The 23331-nt window shown below is 34.5% G+C and overlaps 3 protein-coding genes across 3 annotated transcripts; 1 reads left to right on the top strand and 2 right to left on the bottom strand.

Annotated features, from left to right (window-relative positions):
* Positions 1 to 368: 368 nt before the first annotated feature.
* On the bottom strand, positions 369 to 9785 carry LOC122018972 (glucosidase 2 subunit beta-like). The gene is made up of 17 exons (XM_042576475.1): positions 9548 to 9785; positions 9318 to 9431; positions 9021 to 9116; positions 8233 to 8472; positions 7631 to 7803; positions 5068 to 5160; positions 4925 to 4993; positions 4737 to 4832; positions 3159 to 3498; positions 2954 to 3055; positions 2769 to 2870; positions 2121 to 2178; positions 1951 to 2019; positions 1143 to 1230; positions 1000 to 1061; positions 826 to 877; positions 369 to 734 (listed from the first exon to the last, which is right to left on the bottom strand). The coding sequence occupies exons 1-17, from the start codon at positions 9657 to 9659 to the stop codon at positions 672 to 674; spliced, it is 1929 nt and encodes a 642-aa protein (XP_042432409.1). The 5' UTR covers positions 9660 to 9785; the 3' UTR covers positions 369 to 671.
* Positions 9786 to 11566: 1781 nt separating this feature from the next.
* Positions 11567 to 11995, top strand: LOC121996526 (glycine-rich protein 5-like). Its single transcript, XM_042550518.1, has one exon. The coding sequence runs from the start codon at positions 11567 to 11569 to the stop codon at positions 11993 to 11995; it is 429 nt and encodes a 142-aa protein (XP_042406452.1).
* Positions 11996 to 12983: 988 nt separating this feature from the next.
* LOC122018966 (glucosidase 2 subunit beta-like) lies at positions 12984 to 22400 on the bottom strand. The gene is made up of 17 exons (XM_042576461.1): positions 22163 to 22400; positions 21933 to 22046; positions 21636 to 21731; positions 20848 to 21087; positions 20246 to 20418; positions 17683 to 17775; positions 17540 to 17608; positions 17352 to 17447; positions 15774 to 16113; positions 15569 to 15670; positions 15384 to 15485; positions 14736 to 14793; positions 14566 to 14634; positions 13758 to 13845; positions 13615 to 13676; positions 13441 to 13492; positions 12984 to 13349 (listed from the first exon to the last, which is right to left on the bottom strand). Exons 1-17 carry the CDS (start codon positions 22272 to 22274, stop codon positions 13287 to 13289), a joined length of 1929 nt encoding a protein of 642 aa, XP_042432395.1. The 5' UTR covers positions 22275 to 22400; the 3' UTR covers positions 12984 to 13286.
* Between the last annotated feature and the right edge of the window lie 931 nt (positions 22401 to 23331).

Here is a 23331-nt window from a genome sequence, read left to right as displayed (position 1 = left end):
AAGTCTAGATTTCAAGAATTGAAAGAGGACATGGAGCCACACGAGATTGAAGAAATGAACCATGTCTCAAATCTAACTTGTGTTTTGAAACTCTGGCCAAGGAATCAACTGTCTCAGAGTCCATCTACTCCAAATATAACTTTCAGCTTGTGACAAAATGGGATCCGTTCATCCTAGACGCCCCCTCCACAGCTCCACGTCTATCCAAAGATATTTAAAAGGAAGATAAATCACGATGGCCGAACAATGTCTCTTTAAGTGAGAGGAATTTTACTTCCTAAGAGATTATTTCCTAAGGAATTTAATCTATGCTCTTTTATGATAATCTACCACCTAACGAATTCAGCTGTGCTTGTGAGGGCTAAATAGAGCTCACAATAGGTAACTGGTTTACCTCAGATCAGATCTTATATGAAATAAACCCATAACAAAAGTACACACTAATCCATGGTTGCCTTACCAAAATTTATAGAAAAGATTAATCGTAGCTTTGCCTGGAATGCATAAAAAGAATAACAACATCAAAAGAAGCGAGCCTGGAAATAATCGGGAGGTGCCTCATGATGTTTTCTCAATAAATAACGCTTGGTTCTCAATCTACTGTGAAGTGTGTTGCTCTTCAGAGCTAACTCGAGAGTGACCACAGCTTGTCAAATCTTCTTGCGTGAAAACTATAGCTCGTCGTGAGTCGAGGGTTGATTTTTGCTCAGATCCTCTAGTTTTTGTTGTAGTTCCTATCACAATTTTCATCATTCGTACTGTAAGCTTTAAATTCATTTAAGGAAAGTTTTAAATTTGTCCCAAGTAAAAAATGAATTTGGGTACCTTCAACTTCTCTTCTTGACACAAGATAGGAGTTGTGAGAATTGCAGCATACCTGAAAATAAGAAAAGAAATGGAATATACCTCACTGAACAAATATTTTGTGATAAAATAGCATTAAAAAATAACATACGAAACAGCTGTGAGGCAAGTGGTTTGAGGTAAGAAGTTACATACTCGCATCGGCTTGGTTCGTCAACATCCATAAGTTCATCTTTCAAGCCACATCTGAGCCTTATCTGTTTGTTGTATGGAAGTCAACAATTGGGAAACAACATTGCTAAGGATCACAAAAGTGGCCATTTAATGATGACTGATACCTTTAAACTTCTATCTGGACCATTCCAGCATCTGTCTCCATTTAAAAATTGCATCACACTGTAAGACTCTTCGAATCTTTCCCATCGCCTGATAATGAATCATGCAACAGAATTACATGAACCTCAGCCTTTTGGAATAAAACCTTTAAATAATGACAAACTCAAATTTTTAAGCGAACTTCACTAATTTCTTTCATTTGTCACATTAGTTGGATAGGCCAGTCATTTTCCAGGTGAATGCCTCTCTTGATGAAGATAAATAACATGTATACAACTCGTCAAGTCCTCCAAAGTTATTGAACTAACTTCAGTTCGTCAATACGCCTTGAGAACAAATGAAGAGACCTAATAATGCTGTGCAATTAAATAATTCCTTCAAATTATGACACAGTTTACAAAGTGCTCCATGACGATACATGCCTAATCAGTAAACCAACTTTTTCCAAGGTCAGTTGTAGGGGTATACATAAGCTGAGCCAAGTCAAGTTTCACGGTGTTCAAGCTTGTCATTTTCTTTACTGAGCTCAAGCAACAATGCTGTCTTCCTTATAATTTAAGAAAAATAGCTGATCTAATATAAGCCACTTATATATATATCACATGAAGATAAATAAGTTCTTATAAAGCTGAGCACTAAGCTTGTTCACGAATGTCCTAATTAGTTTATTAACATTTGATAACTCTTTCAATTTTCAAAAACATTATGCAGCCACCAAAAAACACAAGTCTCTCATTGTCAAGAAACCAAAGCTTCCTTGACCTAGACAAACAAATAGTAACTTTACAAGCAAGGTGAATCAGAGCTTACCCTAACTGTGTAGTGCTATGTCCTTCAACTTGGGATGCTTTTTTAAATGGACAGACCTTGTAGACATACCTGGCAAAAACAAACGCAAAAGCCAAATTAAAGATTTGGAGTGCATATGTGAGACAAACAGAAAAAGGGACACATGAAATGATGAAAGTGTAAGTGCATACTTGTTCTGGTTTCTCTCAAAGCAATGATCATAAAACGAATAAAACTCTTTCTCCTTCCCTGGCAAAAGTAGTTAAGCTGAGATTAGATTTTTTTTTTCATTTATCAAATGGTGGGGATAACAGAGATTGTGCACATAAAAATCAACAAAATGTAACAAACATGAATCTAGTACACAATTTACTATCATACTACAAAAAAGAATCCAATGGCATCTCCAGTTTTGTAATGTTCCTCACCAGATAACATCATATGAAGTGAACTTAATTTTATATTTGAATGGTATCTTATAAAATATTTGGCCTACAACAATGGATGGCTTCCCAGACACATGTGAAGCACCTAACAGAGCTACATTGACATAGAAATATATTAAAAGCAAAGAAACAGATTAGTTGCACTTACAAGAATAAATGTCTGATAAAACAGAAGTAAGCACAATAGGTCAATTAGACAATGTGCAATGTCATGAAAAAGGAGCTTAAGATGAAATGTCAAATAGATGAAGAGTTCTGCCCATATAATTAGAACACAAGACTAACGACAGTTAAAAAGAAAGCAATCTTTTTATTTCATAAGCATACAAACATATACATACCTAACAGAAAATGATTTTATCAGAAAACTATGTTGTTTGTCTTGATACTCACCAAAATCATGCTGTAGCTTCTCGGATAGACTGGAAATCCTTGATTGTAACTTGGACAGTTTTGAGCTTGCATCATCATACTCCTTATTCACTTGAGAAGACTCTGCAAATGTGTTGAAAAAATCAAGGAGTTGGAGATTCTCATGCCTCATGGACCATAGTTTAAGATTGAGAAACATGACATACCTGATATATTTACAGGAGCCTTGAAAAAGTTGAATGTTTGAATGACATTTTGAACAGTATGTTGTATCTTCTCAAGCCATGATAGGCTACCAGGAGTTGTATCTACATGCATTAGAAACAGATACTTAAAACAACATTACATATAACATATTCTTACAGAACCAGATAGTGTATGGTTAAAGCTAAATCATCAAACTTCTAAAACCTGGAAACTCTGATTTAAAATCTTTGTCAGAGTAACTGGAATCATCATGTTCAATATCATCTTTGCCATACTGCTCATCTGCATCATCTTCAATATCATTATCATCATCCTCACCCTCATCATATTGATGTCCATGATCATCAATGTCAGAATGATAACTATCATAATTTTCTTCTTCTACCCTCTCAGCAAAATTATGATTTTCTTCCTCTTCCTCTTCCTCTATTCTATCATTGTGTTCTTTTGTCTGTTTGTCAGAGACTTCACCAGTCCATCTAGAGGCTACAAGGCGACCCAACTCTTCTCTTGATAAGCCCTCAGTGGTCTCAGGACTCTGCTCCTGTAAGAATCCATGATGAAACATGAAAGACAACTTTTATCCACAGATCTACGAATTTGATTGCTTTATAAGAAAGGATTCAAGCATCAAAGAATTCATGTAGTCAATAAGAAACATAAAATAGGATACAACAGAAGTCAAAACACAAACCCTACCCTTAATTGGCCACTAATGTGCCGTCACATCAATACATGCCCTGAGACCATGAAACAGTAGCTTATGAAGGCAACTAAAAATGAAAACTCATCAAAAAATACAGTACAGTATTTCTCTGTAAACCTTCACCAATAACAATCATCCTTCAACATCATTGTCCTGATAGGTACGTCACTCATACTTACGTTTCTAGTTTTGGATCAACCAAGAATACAACTGTTAGCATATTTGATGCTTTAAACTTTCAACGTACAACTGCATACTTAGGATCCATTTGTTTCGTGTAAAATGTTTTCAAGAAAAACATTTTCTAAATTTTCTGGTGTTTGGTGCAATAGAATATCATAGTAAACAAAAAATTCCTTTTCACAGGGAAACTTTCTTCTGGTCTAAGTATTCCTTTGAGGAAAATGACTTTCATTGGAAATGGGTCAAAGGTTTTGGTCAATCGATTCAAGCAGGACAGTTAGGTCGGTCATGCTGGGCATGACTAGGCAGACTGATCAAGCCAGCAGACTAATCCAGCTGAGCAGATTGATGACCCAGTCAACCCCACCTAGAGAGGGAAAATTATTTCCTTTTGTGTGCCCCAAACACAGCAAAATATTTCCAACAATACAACCAAGATCAAACAAGTACAAAATAATCTATTTTTTCCTTAAAAAAATAGACCTGTAATTTTTATTTTTTTTTTAACTTGAGCTCATTGAAAAGCAATTCAATTAAATAGTAAAAAAATTAGATGCCCTCTCATACTTGGATAGTTTTTATAATAGCATTCAGGTGATAAGCCCAAAATTACTAGTAGCACTTTTGCCGGCAATTTTTTCTTATGAACAATGATTTTGTTTATACATGAGTAGAAGATTGGAATAGAAACATTATCAAACACCCATATAAAAAAGATTCAAAGTTCACAGTCGTCATAGATGAACAGCTCTAAATTAGCTTCTTAGCAAATGCAAGTCATCTCAAATTTGGAACCAGCTGAAGAGCTGCAATCACTGGAAGATCCTTTATCTATCAGAAATACAAACATTCTTTGACAAAACAGAAGCAAAGGATTCAGAAACACCCATTACCTGCTCTGCAGCATGGTCTGGATGGACCTCTTTGGCTCCAGTTTCCTCACTAGCTCTAGCTTTAAATGTAGTAATATCTTTGTCTTCTGGCACATGCTAGTAAAACAAGCCAAGAAATGTTCACCAAAACCCAAAAAACACAGAAAATTTCAGACACAATGATCTCCTGACAAGAGATGATCTTTTACCTGATTTGTTGCATGATCTGAAGGCACCTCATCACTTGTATGATCAGAACCATGATCATCTCTAATGTACTTTAGTGGAAGGAAATATATATTAATAAGAAAGAGAATAGTACTAATTTTAGCATCCTCAATATAGCAAGTACCTGATCCACTGTGTGATCAGCAGGAATCTCATTCCCAGATTTGTAGTCATTTCCCGCTTGAACTGTAGATTCATGCTGTACTTCTGTCTTGTCCTGATATAAGCATTAAAAATAGTGTCATTAAGATACTACTTCTGGTTAATCCTAGAAGAGCAAGATAGAAATTGCTAGTATAATTGCTTGAAGATCTTGTTTCCACATATTTTCCAAGGATGGACAAGAATCAAGTTCCAAGTGTTTCCTAACGTGATATAGACAACTGAGAATAGAATGTTCCCATGTCAATTCATGGATATTTTTGTATATTTTGACATCCACGTTAGTTTCTAGTTTCTACAGTTCTAAATTTGCTTTAAATAGCACATGATTTGTTCTAAATAACTATTATGACGAAGTTCAGAGAAGAAATAAATATCAGATAACTATATTGATGTGATAAAGCTTCTTGGTGTATATTGTTTTTGATATAATGAGTGTAAATAAAATCAAATCAAAGTTTGAATTGCACAAAGGAACTTCAGAACTAAAAAATTGAAGTGAAATAAAACTAGAAATTTGTTAGAGGAAATATAGTTTCAACAAAAATTAAGATGATAATGAGTATATCCAGGAAGTATACAGTTGAGTCAATTTAAGGCATGCTCAGGTTTATATGCAGTCCACCTTTATAACAAATAACGTTAGCTATAACTAGTGGTGTCAACAGGCTATACTTAGTCCTAGCTAGTGCGAGCTCAATATGCCTGCAATTTTTTTAGGTCAGGCACAATCGGCTAAACACTTGTCATGTCATGGTTGGACAAGGCCGAGACGCTGACCCAGCCTATGCACAGGAACAAGTACCATTAGGTTTGAGTTTTTTAATAATTATTTTAAACATTTTTAAGAAATTAAAAATAATTAAACATTTAAAAATAAAAAATATAAATAAAATTTAAAAAATTAAATAAATTTTTTTTGATAGATTTGAAGTTGGTTGGGCTCAAGACATGAACACCGTAAGTGATGCCCAACCCCAACTTGTCTGTGGTTCATGGCACGACCCAAGTCGGTCAAGAGAGGTTGGCCTACCCCACTTGATGCTTCCAATTATCGTGATGATATTGCATAACCTCACCAATTAAAAATATGTTGATTTGCATCTACTATGTAATACAGTAAGTTAATCAACCTAAGTAACCAAAATAAACAAAATTTACATACATCACTTACTAATTAAACAAATCATCTTAACCAATACATAGTAAATCTTTGTATGTGTCTAACAGAACCATATAACAAAAATAAAGTGCCATAAGCTATAGATGTTAACTTATTGCATGAGAAGCCAAATGATCCTGATATGGCTATAAGCAAATATTATATGGTCCCTCACTGCATAAGCAATTTTGGTACTCACCAAGAATAAGATATAGATCAAATTTTGATTTGTAATTCCAGCTAGTGTATAGATGGTTCACAGAACCACATCCGATTAACAAATACTGACTTCATTTGAAATATTATGAAGGTAATTAATATACTACATATACTAATATGTCTACGAGATGCCTCAATAGCCTACCCATCATATACGTTATAGAACATTTATTCCAAATTTGTTTCTTTTGCCAAATAAATAATGATGCGGGAACGGAAGAGTAATTTTAGTATTTTTATTATTTTTCTGAGTTAGGTTTTTAGGGTATTTTAGTCTTTTGCATATATGTCGTTTGCACCCTTGACCACAGAGAATGGAAATTGCTCCCGGCGTAACTTCTTTTGAGGGTATCAAAGTGCCTCGTTCTGATGGAGAAGGGTGCCAACTAATTTATTATTTTGCTCTGATACCAACCAATACAGTGGAAACTATTGGTTCCGTTGATTCGTAAACCCTGTTGATTCCACAGAATGCCAGGAGATAGGTAATCAAACTCACATTTGGGAAGAAACAGCGCAGCTGCAAATTCTTATTGATCAAAAACTATCTCAAAATAACTAAAAAAGCCAAATATATAGACTCCAACCCTAGATATGAAAAAGACTGAAATACCCTCAAAAACCTAGCTTAGCAAAATAATAAAAAATACTAAAATTACTCTTCCGTTCCTGCATCAAACCGTCAACATAAATAGCCTACATCCTTCAGAATCTTTTCAGTCAAATATTCAATTATATATCTTCCTGTATAGAGTTATAGACAATGAATAAATAGATTGTCTTTCTTTAATCAGTTAACTAGAATAACTTCCTTCCAAAGTTTTACAAATCAACTTGCTTACTGCTTGATAACCAAACAGAGATCTACAACAGTACAAACCAAGACATCACCCAGATATTGCAAACAAATGAGATAAGAAACTTGGTAATAAATCTGTACATTTGTATTGTGAATTTACTAGACTACTCTCCATGTCAGTTTTAGCTACTTAATGATTCTATGTTACTTTAAAACTCATTTGAGCTTGTAACACATTAGAATAGGATGTCCTTAGTTACACTCCACAAGATCTATCAGTGCATGGCTAACTCAGGTATGATAAAGTTATGAAACAAAGCATATTAGTTCAACAATCAAATTAACCTGACTAGTCCTTTCCAGCTTGTCCTGAGTCTCCTCAGTCAGATCTTGCAGATATTCATCTGATAATTTCTTCTGTTCATTTGATTTTATTTCAGCAACTCTCTGTCTCTCTTCTTCTTTCTCCTTTTTCAAACGTTCTTCCTCCTCTACTTGCTTTATCCTTTCTTTATGCTCTGCGTAGAGGGTTAGAAAAAAAAGAGTAGGACAAGAAACATTGGATTATGATATCATAAACTCTAATAAATATTTGTTAGAAACTTAATACTGACAAACTTAGAACTCATAATAAATTCAAGAATATAAAAGCCTCTTCAAACATGCACTTCAACTGAGATAATGTCATTATGAAGATTAAATCAAGATAATTGAGATATTTCATACTAAAAGGATATTTCAATTCCATATTCTATTTGAATCAATGAACCATGTGAGAATAGCAAATAGGCAATTTTTTGTTGTCATGAGACATGTGAATGATGAATCATTATAATCAAAATGCATAGCCAAGTCAAAATTGACAATATTTTAATCATTAAACAAATATTTTTTACTGATGAGACTAGAACTACTGAACTTCAGTGCAGTTGCAAAGAGTACCGCACCTCTAAGTTTCTCAACTAGTCCTTTAAGTATCTTCTCTTCATTTTTCAGTTTTGATAGCTCAGCCTCCTCTTTCAGAAACGCTTGTTTTGCCTTTTCAACTTCTTGTTTACGGATAACTATACCATCCTGATGTCTTTCTATCTTCTTCTTCAATCTCTCTCGTGCTGCTTTCCCAGCTTCCCAACATGTATTTGAGCACTTTATATTGCCATTGTATTCATCACTTCCATCACAACAATCTACACAATATGAGCAAAAGATAGGCATAAACATTCAAGGTACAATAGAAACCAAAAGGAACGTCATTAGAATCTAATGCAACAACGGAAATGTTATGAATTAATACCACGAGGCAATTGTTGAATAAAGTTACTGGTATATATCAAGGTACTTGCTCTCATTTCATCTTGTTCCAACTTTCTTAAAAACAGAATGATTCAATTTTTGCATGATCCTATCATACAATAAAGGTCTAAACATAGAACAAACAATATATTATTTCTTTGCAATTAATAGCTATAGTAGGTCAACAAAACAATAATTGGCAAATTGATGAGTTGATGAACCAACAACATCATCAAGTGACTGCATATTACAGCCTAAAAATATGTGTGATACTTGGCCACAAGCAATTGCATTTATATCATATAAATGATTTTTATGCCGCGTGACTAAATTTTATATCTTTTTCTTAAAAAATCTATGTGCTTACAAAGAAACTTCCACTCCAGATAAAGTCATTAAAGTGACAACTGAAATGGAAAGAGAAACAAATATTGAACTTTACCACAAAGACCATCGTTCACTCGAGAGGAGAAGATAATCTGTGGAGTGTGGCCCAAGTTCCGGCAGTAGAATTTGCCTTCTGGACAGGCTGATGTACCTGCAAAACCCCAGCGGCAATTTGGCATTTTAAAAACGAATAGATCAATAATGGGGGAAAAAAATCAACGTTTGCTGGCTTCCTAGAGACATCCTACAATGTTCACGAAACCGACGGAAAAAGGAGAACTTTTTGGAACAATAGCCTCATCAGGCAAAAGAGACACGAACAAAAAGAAAATCCTCCTGCAGTAAGACTCACCCGGCTCGTCAGTTCCATCGACACAGTCGCAGAACTCATCATTCAGCTGTTGCTTGGTGAATTTCTTCGATCCGTCCTTGCATTTGATCACATCCGACTTATAGTAACCCTCATCTACGAATCAAAGAAGTTAAAATCAGAATAATCACAAAAATATCATGGCAAAACTCAGATGAAGCGAGAGATTACAAAAACGCAAAAAAATAAACAAATGCGATCGGGAGGAGGACCTTGGGGAGCGATTCCTAGAAACTCGCGAGCCAAGAGGGAGGCGAATCCACCGATCCACAGCGAGCAAAGACACGTGATCGTCAGAGAAAGCGTGATTCGATGGGTTCCCATCGATCCCTCAGCGAGAAAGCTTCGTCTCCGCGCTATGCAGGAGAAGTGGAGAACGGCGGCCGAAGGGTATCCCCGGTCGTACTCGTACCAGTTGGTAAACTTCCAGAACCACACTCGTAAGTCGGTGACTTCAACTCACGCATTTGAGCCGGTTCACTTTCAATTGGCGAAACCAAACCGGCGCGTTCCACTCCTCTCGAACCGGTTCGCTTTCAAACCGAGCCGCATGTTAAATCAAAATTAAAAATTAAAAATTAAAAATTAAAATAATACTTTTTATTTTAGTATTATAACCGTTATTAATTAATTAATTGCTAAAAGATATTAAAATATTTCAATTTAGCTCAATTAAAAATATTATTATAACAATGATTTTAGTGATTGATACGATAATATTTTATTAATTTTGATCTTTCTAAGAAGTTTTTGATAAATTTAAATAATATTGACTAACTTTTTAAAATATTTTTGATATAAAAATACTCTATATATAATATTTTTGATTAAAATTAAAAAATGATTTACTTTAATGTAGTATATATATATATATAGCAATGATATGCAGAGAGAAAAAATCTCAAGAAAAAATTCAAGGATAGACACATAAATTCATGATCCACCATTTCATTTTTGTGAACTTCATCACTTTATGTGTCTATCCCTGAACTTTTCTTTGAGATTTTTTCCCTCTACATCTCATTTTTCATATATATATATAAAGTACGATGTAATTTTATTTTATTTTTTTAAAAAAAAAATTAACCATTGTGTTAATTAGGGATGTCTCATTTTTAAAACGCTTACTATATTAAGATGTAGTGTTTAATAAGAGCTAGAAGTACTCCATATTAGGTCTATTAGGATGGGCTAAATTTAAAAGTATATCCATCATTTATAAAATTATTAGGCGTCTCATTTTCAATTAAAGTTAAATGAACACCCTATTTAACATGAACTGTCCAAAGCACTTTACTATTATCTGATCATTTAATAGTGTAGAAGATTATAAATAGTTGTTACTGAACATAATTTAATCATGATTGAACTGGGAAAAGTTAATATGTAATTTTTACAATATATAATAGCTTAATGCTAACTTCTATACATTATATAAGTTAACCAATAGTTTCTACATATTGTAGAAGATACTTGATAGCTTCTACAACAACATTAATCTATGAGTATTTTTGAGATAAAATCATAGAAGAAACGTCCATTTGACTTTGTATTTTTTTTTTAAAGTGTGTTGATGTGATGTTTTTCTTAATTTTTGCCCTTTTAATTTTTGCCCTATTAATTGTGTTGGCTCATGCATTAGGGTTGCATGTTAGTCCAACATGCACCCAAATGAGCACTAAATTAAATTGAAGAGTCTTAGTATAATGGTAAAATTAATATCATATGATTTTGAGGTCGTAGATTTGAGTTGCGAAAACAATCGGCTGCAAAATACAAAATAAAGTTACGTATAATATATCTATCTATACGGTGATTACTAAGTTGAACCAATGACGTTATTCTTCATTTCATGGTTAATCAGCTCCACCACATAGGAGAAAACCATATTACTCTATAAGATGCTCGCCAACAGGCAAACAAGCAAATTTCCTTGTCAACATCAACAAAAGAAGATGATAACAAAAAAAAAAAAAAAAGAAGACATATTCCTTGCTTTTTCAACTTAAACTTTTATTGATTCCTGGCATTATTTTTGATCAGGAAGGTGCTTGGAGGAGATATGCCACTAAGTGCCACAGAGAAACATCCAACAGTTTGGATGTTCAATTCAAATGTACTTCAAACAATATATTCTTGGATGATCACAAAGTAATAATCTAATGATGATACACTATATTCTATGCCCAACCTTGTCCTCAGTCCCTGGGAATAATATCCACCTCGAGCTAATGGAGCAAAGTGCTGCTCTATTTAGATTAATTATCTCCTTATCTGGACTTGGTGCTGGCATCGGAAAAGGTGGAGGGCTCGGCGGCGGGCTCGGTGGAGGCGTGGGACTTGGCGGTGGTTATGGAAAGGGAAGTGGACTTGCCACTGGCATTGGAAAGGGTGGAGGGCTCGGCGGCGGGCTTGGTGGAGGCGTGGGACTTGGCGGTGGCATTGGGAAAGGTGGTGGGCTCGGCGGTGGCATTGGTAAAGGTGGCGGGCTTGGTGACGGCAGAGAGAAAGGAGCTGGGTTTGGTGGCGGCGCCGGCGGCGGTTTTGGCAAGGTAGGCGGACTGGGAGGTGGCTTGGGAAGTGGTTTCGGCAAGGGCGGCGGCCTCAGTGGAGGATTCGGTGGTGGTGGGTTCGACGGTGGAATTGGCGGCCGTCATTGAATGGGGTCTGCTGATATATTCAAGTACGCTGCATGCATGCAGGAATTGTTACAATCCATGCAAGTCTATGATCATTAGTTAAAGAATAAATTTAGCTTTGGCCGTTCGTTGCCAACTTAAATTTGCAGTCTCAATCTTCTTTTACATAAGTTGTACTCTCTCATGTGTGGTAAGTGTAGTTTGTCATTTTGACGGTGAATCAATAAAATATTTTACGTGAGTGCAAACATGTTTCTACTCTAACCCCGAACAATGATTTTAATTAGGAATCTAAGATTAAATTACGAACCCTTTCTAATTTATCCTGATAATTAATTTTTTATATAAGACTAGACCGATCAATTTTAGGATTAGTCGGTTCAAAAAATTTCTTCAAGATTAATTAATTCAAAGAGTTAGATATCTGGATTACTTTTATATATATATATATATACACTCTAAATTGTGTTTTTCCAAGTCTAGATTACTGAGTGGCAAAAGAAAGATGAAGTGTTCACCCTCAACACCCGTCCTAGGATCAACACAAAGAAAATAGATCATGATAATAAAGTCTTCCAAGTCTAGATTACGTAAGAATTGAAAGAGGGCAAAGAAGGTAGATCATGATAACAAAGTCTTCCAAGTCTAGATTTCAAGAATTGAAAGAGGACATGGAGCCACACGAGATTGAAGAAATGAACCATGTCTCAAATCTAACTTGTGTTTTGAAACTCTGGCCAAGGAATCAACTGTCTCAGAGTCCATCTACTCCAAATATAACTTTCAGCTTGTGACAAAATGGGATCCGTTCATCCTAGACGCCCCCTCCACAGCTCCACGTCTATCCAAAGATATTTAAAAGGAAGATAAATCACGATGGCCGAACAATGTCTCTTTAAGTGAGAGGAATTTTACTTCCTAAGAGATTATTTCCTAAGGAATTTAATCTATGCTCTTTTATGATAATCTACCACCTAACGAATTCAGCTGTGCTTGTGAGGGCTAAATAGAGCTCACAATAGGTAACTGGTTTACCTCAGATCAGATCTTATATGAAATAAACCCATAACAAAAGTACACACTAATCCATGGTTGCCTTACCAAAATTTATAGAAAAGATTAATCGTAGCTTTGCCTGGAATGCATAAAAAGAATAACAACATCAAAAGAAGCGAGCCTGGAAATAATCGGGAGGTGCCTCATGATGTTTTCTCAATAAATAACGCTTGGTTCTCAATCTACTGTGAAGTGTGTTGCTCTTCAGAGCTAACTCGAGAGTGACCACAGCTTGTCAAATCTTCTTGCGTGAAAACTATAGCTCGTCGTGAGTCGAGGGTTGATTTTTGCTCAGATCCTCTAGTTTTTGTTGTAGTTCCTATCACAATTTTCATCATTCGTACTGTAAGCTTTAAATTCATTTAAGGAAAGTTTTAAATTTGTCCCAAGTAAAAAATGAATTTGGGTACCTTCAACTTCTCTTCTTGACACAAGATAGGAGTTGTGAGAATTGCAGCATACCTGAAAATAAGAAAAGAAATGGAATATACCTCACTGAACAAATATTTTGTGATAAAATAGCATTAAAAAATAACATACGAAACAGCTGTGAGGCAAGTGGTTTGAGGTAAGAAGTTACATACTCGCATCGGCTTGGTTCGTCAACATCCATAAGTTCATCTTTCAAGCCACATCTGAGCCTTATCTGTTTGTTGTATGGAAGTCAACAATTGGGAAACAACATTGCTAAGGATCACAAAAGTGGCCATTTAATGATGACTGATACCTTTAAACTTCTATCTGGACCATTCCAGCATCTGTCTCCATTTAAAAATTGCATCACACTGTAAGACTCTTCGAATCTTTCCCATCGCCTGATAATGAATCATGCAACAGAATTACATGAACCTCAGCCTTTTGGAATAAAACCTTTAAATAATGACAAACTCAAATTTTTAAGCGAACTTCACTAATTTCTTTCATTTGTCACATTAGTTGGATAGGCCAGTCATTTTCCAGGTGAATGCCTCTCTTGATGAAGATAAATAACATGTATACAACTCGTCAAGTCCTCCAAAGTTATTGAACTAACTTCAGTTCGTCAATACGCCTTGAGAACAAATGAAGAGACCTAATAATGCTGTGCAATTAAATAATTCCTTCAAATTATGACACAGTTTACAAAGTGCTCCATGACGATACATGCCTAATCAGTAAACCAACTTTTTCCAAGGTCAGTTGTAGGGGTATACATAAGCTGAGCCAAGTCAAGTTTCACGGTGTTCAAGCTTGTCATTTTCTTTACTGAGCTCAAGCAACAATGCTGTCTTCCTTATAATTTAAGAAAAATAGCTGATCTAATATAAGCCACTTATATATATATCACATGAAGATAAATAAGTTCTTATAAAGCTGAGCACTAAGCTTGTTCACGAATGTCCTAATTAGTTTATTAACATTTGATAACTCTTTCAATTTTCAAAAACATTATGCAGCCACCAAAAAACACAAGTCTCTCATTGTCAAGAAACCAAAGCTTCCTTGACCTAGACAAACAAATAGTAACTTTACAAGCAAGGTGAATCAGAGCTTACCCTAACTGTGTAGTGCTATGTCCTTCAACTTGGGATGCTTTTTTAAATGGACAGACCTTGTAGACATACCTGGCAAAAACAAACGCAAAAGCCAAATTAAAGATTTGGAGTGCATATGTGAGACAAACAGAAAAAGGGACACATGAAATGATGAAAGTGTAAGTGCATACTTGTTCTGGTTTCTCTCAAAGCAATGATCATAAAACGAATAAAACTCTTTCTCCTTCCCTGGCAAAAGTAGTTAAGCTGAGATTAGATTTTTTTTTTCATTTATCAAATGGTGGGGATAACAGAGATTGTGCACATAAAAATCAACAAAATGTAACAAACATGAATCTAGTACACAATTTACTATCATACTACAAAAAAGAATCCAATGGCATCTCCAGTTTTGTAATGTTCCTCACCAGATAACATCATATGAAGTGAACTTAATTTTATATTTGAATGGTATCTTATAAAATATTTGGCCTACAACAATGGATGGCTTCCCAGACACATGTGAAGCACCTAACAGAGCTACATTGACATAGAAATATATTAAAAGCAAAGAAACAGATTAGTTGCACTTACAAGAATAAATGTCTGATAAAACAGAAGTAAGCACAATAGGTCAATTAGACAATGTGCAATGTCATGAAAAAGGAGCTTAAGATGAAATGTCAAATAGATGAAGAGTTCTGCCCATATAATTAGAACACAAGACTAACGACAGTTAAAAAGAAAGCAATCTTTTTATTTCATAAGCATACAAACATATACATACCTAACAGAAAATGATTTTATCAGAAAACTATGTTGTTTGTCTTGATACTCACCAAAATCATGCTGTAGCTTCTCGGATAGACTGGAAATCCTTGATTGTAACTTGGACAGTTTTGAGCTTGCATCATCATACTCCTTATTCACTTGAGAAGACTCTGCAAATGTGTTGAAAAAATCAAGGAGTTGGAGATTCTCATGCCTCATGGACCATAGTTTAAGATTGAGAAACATGACATACCTGATATATTTACAGGAGCCTTGAAAAAGTTGAATGTTTGAATGACATTTTGAACAGTATGTTGTATCTTCTCAAGCCATGATAGGCTACCAGGAGTTGTATCTACATGCATTAGAAACAGATACTTAAAACAACATTACATATAACATATTCTTACAGAACCAGATAGTGTATGGTTAAAGCTAAATCATCAAACTTCTAAAACCTGGAAACTCTGATTTAAAATCTTTGTCAGAGTAACTGGAATCATCATGTTCAATATCATCTTTGCCATACTGCTCATCTGCATCATCTTCAATATCATTATCATCATCCTCACCCTCATCATATTGATGTCCATGATCATCAATGTCAGAATGATAACTATCATAATTTTCTTCTTCTACCCTCTCAGCAAAATTATGATTTTCTTCCTCTTCCTCTTCCTCTATTCTATCATTGTGTTCTTTTGTCTGTTTGTCAGAGACTTCACCAGTCCATCTAGAGGCTACAAGGCGACCCAACTCTTCTCTTGATAAGCCCTCAGTGGTCTCAGGACTCTGCTCCTGTAAGAATCCATGATGAAACATGAAAGACAACTTTTATCCACAGATCTACGAATTTGATTGCTTTATAAGAAAGGATTCAAGCATCAAAGAATTCATGTAGTCAATAAGAAACATAAAATAGGATACAACAGAAGTCAAAACACAAACCCTACCCTTAATTGGCCACTAATGTGCCGTCACATCAATACATGCCCTGAGACCATGAAACAGTAGCTTATGAAGGCAACTAAAAATGAAAACTCATCAAAAAATACAGTACAGTATTTCTCTGTAAACCTTCACCAATAACAATCATCCTTCAACATCATTGTCCTGATAGGTACGTCACTCATACTTACGTTTCTAGTTTTGGATCAACCAAGAATACAACTGTTAGCATATTTGATGCTTTAAACTTTCAACGTACAACTGCATACTTAGGATCCATTTGTTTCGTGTAAAATGTTTTCAAGAAAAACATTTTCTAAATTTTCTGGTGTTTGGTGCAATAGAATATCATAGTAAACAAAAAATTCCTTTTCACAGGGAAACTTTCTTCTGGTCTAAGTATTCCTTTGAGGAAAATGACTTTCATTGGAAATGGGTCAAAGGTTTTGGTCAATCGATTCAAGCAGGACAGTTAGGTCGGTCATGCTGGGCATGACTAGGCAGACTGATCAAGCCAGCAGACTAATCCAGCTGAGCAGATTGATGACCCAGTCAACCCCACCTAGAGAGGGAAAATTATTTCCTTTTGTGTGCCCCAAACACAGCAAAATATTTCCAACAATACAACCAAGATCAAACAAGTACAAAATAATCTATTTTTTCCTTAAAAAAATAGACCTGTAATTTTTATTTTTTTTTTAACTTGAGCTCATTGAAAAGCAATTCAATTAAATAGTAAAAAAATTAGATGCCCTCTCATACTTGGATAGTTTTTATAATAGCATTCAGGTGATAAGCCCAAAATTACTAGTAGCACTTTTGCCGGCAATTTTTTCTTATGAACAATGATTTTGTTTATACATGAGTAGAAGATTGGAATAGAAACATTATCAAACACCCATATAAAAAAGATTCAAAGTTCACAGTCGTCATAGATGAACAGCTCTAAATTAGCTTCTTAGCAAATGCAAGTCATCTCAAATTTGGAACCAGCTGAAGAGCTGCAATCACTGGAAGATCCTTTATCTATCAGAAATACAAACATTCTTTGACAAAACAGAAGCAAAGGATTCAGAAACACCCATTACCTGCTCTGCAGCATGGTCTGGATGGACCTCTTTGGCTCCAGTTTCCTCACTAGCTCTAGCTTTAAATGTAGTAATATCTTTGTCTTCTGGCACATGCTAGTAAAACAAGCCAAGAAATGTTCACCAAAACCCAAAAAACACAGAAAATTTCAGACACAATGATCTCCTGACAAGAGATGATCTTTTACCTGATTTGTTGCATGATCTGAAGGCACCTCATCACTTGTATGATCAGAACCATGATCATCTCTAATGTACTTTAGTGGAAGGAAATATATATTAATAAGAAAGAGAATAGTACTAATTTTAGCATCCTCAATATAGCAAGTACCTGATCCACTGTGTGATCAGCAGGAATCTCATTCCCAGATTTGTAGTCATTTCCCGCTTGAACTGTAGATTCATGCTGTACTTCTGTCTTGTCCTGATATAAGCATTAAAAATAGTGTCATTAAGATACTACTTCTGGTTAATCCTAGAAGAGCAAGATAGAAATTGCTAGTATAATTGCTTGAAGATCTTGTTTCCACATATTTTCCAAGGATGGACAAGAATCAAGTTCCAAGTGTTTCCTAACGTGATATAGACAACTGAGAATAGAATGTTCCCATGTCAATTCATGGATATTTTTGTATATTTTGACATCCACGTTAGTTTCTAGTTTCTACAGTTCTAAATTTGCTTTAAATAGCACATGATTTGTTCTAAATAACTATTATGACGAAGTTCAGAGAAGAAATAAATATCAGATAACTATATTGATGTGATAAAGCTTCTTGGTGTATATTGTTTTTGATATAATGAGTGTAAATAAAATCAAATCAAAGTTTGAATTGCACAAAGGAACTTCAGAACTAAAAAATTGAAGTGAAATAAAACTAGAAATTTGTTAGAGGAAATATAGTTTCAACAAAAATTAAGATGATAATGAGTATATCCAGGAAGTATACAGTTGAGTCAATTTAAGGCATGCTCAGGTTTATATGCAGTCCACCTTTATAACAAATAACGTTAGCTATAACTAGTGGTGTCAACAGGCTATACTTAGTCCTAGCTAGTGCGAGCTCAATATGCCTGCAATTTTTTTAGGTCAGGCACAATCGGCTAAACACTTGTCATGTCATGGTTGGACAAGGCCGAGACGCTGACCCAGCCTATGCACAGGAACAAGTACCATTAGGTTTGAGTTTTTTAATAATTATTTTAAACATTTTTAAGAAATTAAAAATAATTAAACATTTAAAAATAAAAAATATAAATAAAATTTAAAAAATTAAATAAATTTTTTTTGATAGATTTGAAGTTGGTTGGGCTCAAGACATGAACACCGTAAGTGATGCCCAACCCCAACTTGTCTGTGGTTCATGGCACGACCCAAGTCGGTCAAGAGAGGTTGGCCTACCCCACTTGATGCTTCCAATTATCGTGATGATATTGCATAACCTCACCAATTAAAAATATGTTGATTTGCATCTACTATGTAATACAGTAAGTTAATCAACCTAAGTAACCAAAATAAACAAAATTTACATACATCACTTACTAATTAAACAAATCATCTTAACCAATACATAGTAAATCTTTGTATGTGTCTAACAGAACCATATAACAAAAATAAAGTGCCATAAGCTATAGATGTTAACTTATTGCATGAGAAGCCAAATGATCCTGATATGGCTATAAGCAAATATTATATGGTCCCTCACTGCATAAGCAATTTTGGTACTCACCAAGAATAAGATATAGATCAAATTTTGATTTGTAATTCCAGCTAGTGTATAGATGGTTCACAGAACCACATCCGATTAACAAATACTGACTTCATTTGAAATATTATGAAGGTAATTAATATACTACATATACTAATATGTCTACGAGATGCCTCAATAGCCTACCCATCATATACGTTATAGAACATTTATTCCAAATTTGTTTCTTTTGCCAAATAAATAATGATGCGGGAACGGAAGAGTAATTTTAGTATTTTTATTATTTTTCTGAGTTAGGTTTTTAGGGTATTTTAGTCTTTTGCATATATGTCGTTTGCACCCTTGACCACAGAGAATGGAAATTGCTCCCGGCGTAACTTCTTTTGAGGGTATCAAAGTGCCTCGTTCTGATGGAGAAGGGTGCCAACTAATTTATTATTTTGCTCTGATACCAACCAATACAGTGGAAACTATTGGTTCCGTTGATTCGTAAACCCTGTTGATTCCACAGAATGCCAGGAGATAGGTAATCAAACTCACATTTGGGAAGAAACAGCGCAGCTGCAAATTCTTATTGATCAAAAACTATCTCAAAATAACTAAAAAAGCCAAATATATAGACTCCAACCCTAGATATGAAAAAGACTGAAATACCCTCAAAAACCTAGCTTAGCAAAATAATAAAAAATACTAAAATTACTCTTCCGTTCCTGCATCAAACCGTCAACATAAATAGCCTACATCCTTCAGAATCTTTTCAGTCAAATATTCAATTATATATCTTCCTGTATAGAGTTATAGACAATGAATAAATAGATTGTCTTTCTTTAATCAGTTAACTAGAATAACTTCCTTCCAAAGTTTTACAAATCAACTTGCTTACTGCTTGATAACCAAACAGAGATCTACAACAGTACAAACCAAGACATCACCCAGATATTGCAAACAAATGAGATAAGAAACTTGGTAATAAATCTGTACATTTGTATTGTGAATTTACTAGACTACTCTCCATGTCAGTTTTAGCTACTTAATGATTCTATGTTACTTTAAAACTCATTTGAGCTTGTAACACATTAGAATAGGATGTCCTTAGTTACACTCCACAAGATCTATCAGTGCATGGCTAACTCAGGTATGATAAAGTTATGAAACAAAGCATATTAGTTCAACAATCAAATTAACCTGACTAGTCCTTTCCAGCTTGTCCTGAGTCTCCTCAGTCAGATCTTGCAGATATTCATCTGATAATTTCTTCTGTTCATTTGATTTTATTTCAGCAACTCTCTGTCTCTCTTCTTCTTTCTCCTTTTTCAAACGTTCTTCCTCCTCTACTTGCTTTATCCTTTCTTTATGCTCTGCGTAGAGGGTTAGAAAAAAAAGAGTAGGACAAGAAACATTGGATTATGATATCATAAACTCTAATAAATATTTGTTAGAAACTTAATACTGACAAACTTAGAACTCATAATAAATTCAAGAATATAAAAGCCTCTTCAAACATGCACTTCAACTGAGATAATGTCATTATGAAGATTAAATCAAGATAATTGAGATATTTCATACTAAAAGGATATTTCAATTCCATATTCTATTTGAATCAATGAACCATGTGAGAATAGCAAATAGGCAATTTTTTGTTGTCATGAGACATGTGAATGATGAATCATTATAATCAAAATGCATAGCCAAGTCAAAATTGACAATATTTTAATCATTAAACAAATATTTTTTACTGATGAGACTAGAACTACTGAACTTCAGTGCAGTTGCAAAGAGTACCGCACCTCTAAGTTTCTCAACTAGTCCTTTAAGTATCTTCTCTTCATTTTTCAGTTTTGATAGCTCAGCCTCCTCTTTCAGAAACGCTTGTTTTGCCTTTTCAACTTCTTGTTTACGGATAACTATACCATCCTGATGTCTTTCTATCTTCTTCTTCAATCTCTCTCGTGCTGCTTTCCCAGCTTCCCAACATGTATTTGAGCACTTTATATTGCCATTGTATTCATCACTTCCATCACAACAATCTACACAATATGAGCAAAAGATAGGCATAAACATTCAAGGTACAATAGAAACCAAAAGGAACGTCATTAGAATCTAATGCAACAACGGAAATGTTATGAATTAATACCACGAGGCAATTGTTGAATAAAGTTACTGGTATATATCAAGGTACTTGCTCTCATTTCATCTTGTTCCAACTTTCTTAAAAACAGAATGATTCAATTTTTGCATGATCCTATCATACAATAAAGGTCTAAACATAGAACAAACAATATATTATTTCTTTGCAATTAATAGCTATAGTAGGTCAACAAAACAATAATTGGCAAATTGATGAGTTGATGAACCAACAACATCATCAAGTGACTGCATATTACAGCCTAAAAATATGTGTGATACTTGGCCACAAGCAATTGCATTTATATCATATAAATGATTTTTATGCCGCGTGACTAAATTTTATATCTTTTTCTTAAAAAATCTATGTGCTTACAAAGAAACTTCCACTCCAGATAAAGTCATTAAAGTGACAACTGAAATGGAAAGAGAAACAAATATTGAACTTTACCACAAAGACCATCGTTCACTCGAGAGGAGAAGATAATCTGTGGAGTGTGGCCCAAGTTCCGGCAGTAGAATTTGCCTTCTGGACAGGCTGATGTACCTGCAAAACCCCAGCGGCAATTTGGCATTTTAAAAACGAATAGATCAATAATGGGGGAAAAAAATCAACGTTTGCTGGCTTCCTAGAGACATCCTACAATGTTCACGAAACCGACGGAAAAAGGAGAACTTTTTGGAACAATAGCCTCATCAGGCAAAAGAGACACGGACAAAAAGAAAATCCTCCTGCAGTAAGACTCACCCGGCTCGTCAGTTCCATCGACACAGTCGCAGAACTCATCATTCAGCTGTTGCTTGGTGAATTTCTTCGATCCGTCCTTGCATTTGATCACATCCGACTTATAGTAACCCTCATCTACGAATCAAAGAAGTTAAAATCAGAATAATCACAAAAATATCATGGCAAAACTCAGATGAAGCGAGAGATTACAAAAACGCAAAAAAATAAACAAATGCGATCGGGAGGAGGACCTTGGGGAGCGATTCCTAGAAACTCGCGAGCCAAGAGGGAGGCGAATCCACCGATCCACAGCGAGCAAAGACACGTGATCGTCAGAGAAAGCGTGATTCGATGGGTTCCCATCGATCCCTCAGCGAGAAAGCTTCGTCTCCGCGCTATGCAGGAGAAGTGGAGAACGGCGGCCGAAGGGTATCCCCGGTCGTACTCGTACCAGTTGGTAAACTTCCAGAACCACACTCGTAAGTCGGTGACTTCAACTCACGCATTTGAGCCGGTTCACTTTCAATTGGCGAAACCAAACCGGCGCGTTCCACTCCTCTCGAACCGGTTCGCTTTCAAACCGAGCCGCATGTTAAATCAAAATTAAAAATTAAAAATTAAAAATTAAAATAATACTTTTTATTTTAGTATTATAACCGTTATTAATTAATTAATTGCTAAAAGATATTAAAATATTTCAATTTAGCTCAATTAAAAATATTATTATAACAATGATTTTAGTGATTGATACGATAATATTTTATTAATTTTGATCTTTCTAAGAAGTTTTTGATAAATTTAAATAATATTGACTAACTTTTTAAAATATTTTTGATATAAAAATACTCTATATATAATATTTTTGATTAAAATTAAAAAATGATTTACTTTAATGTAGTATATATATATATATAGCAATGATATGCAGAGAGAAAAAATCTCAAGAAAAAATTCAAGGATAGACACATAAATTCATGATCCACCATTTCATTTTTGTGAACTTCATCACTTTATGTGTCTATCCCTGAACTTTTCTTTGAGATTTTTTCCCTCTACATCTCATTTTTCATATATATATATAAAGTACGATGTAATTTTATTTTATTTTTTTAAAAAAAAAATTAACCATTGTGTTAATTAGGGATGTCTCATTTTTAAAACGCTTACTATATTAAGATGTAGTGTTTAATAAGAGCTAGAAGTACTCCATATTAGGTCTATTAGGATGGGCTAAATTTAAAAGTATATCCATCATTTATAAAATTATTAGGCGTCTCATTTTCAATTAAAGTTAAATGAACACCCTATTTAACATGAACTGTCCAAAGCACTTTACTATTATCTGATCATTTAATAGTGTAGAAGATTATAAATAGTTGTTACTGAACATAATTTAATCATGATTGAACTGGGAAAAGTT

Source organism: Zingiber officinale, chromosome 1A, assembly GCF_018446385.1.
Source record: "Zingiber officinale cultivar Zhangliang chromosome 1A, Zo_v1.1, whole genome shotgun sequence".
Taxonomy (NCBI): domain Eukaryota; kingdom Viridiplantae; phylum Streptophyta; class Magnoliopsida; order Zingiberales; family Zingiberaceae; genus Zingiber; species Zingiber officinale.
Note: the sequence above shows the minus strand (reverse complement) of the source record. Positions and strands in the feature narration are given on the sequence as shown.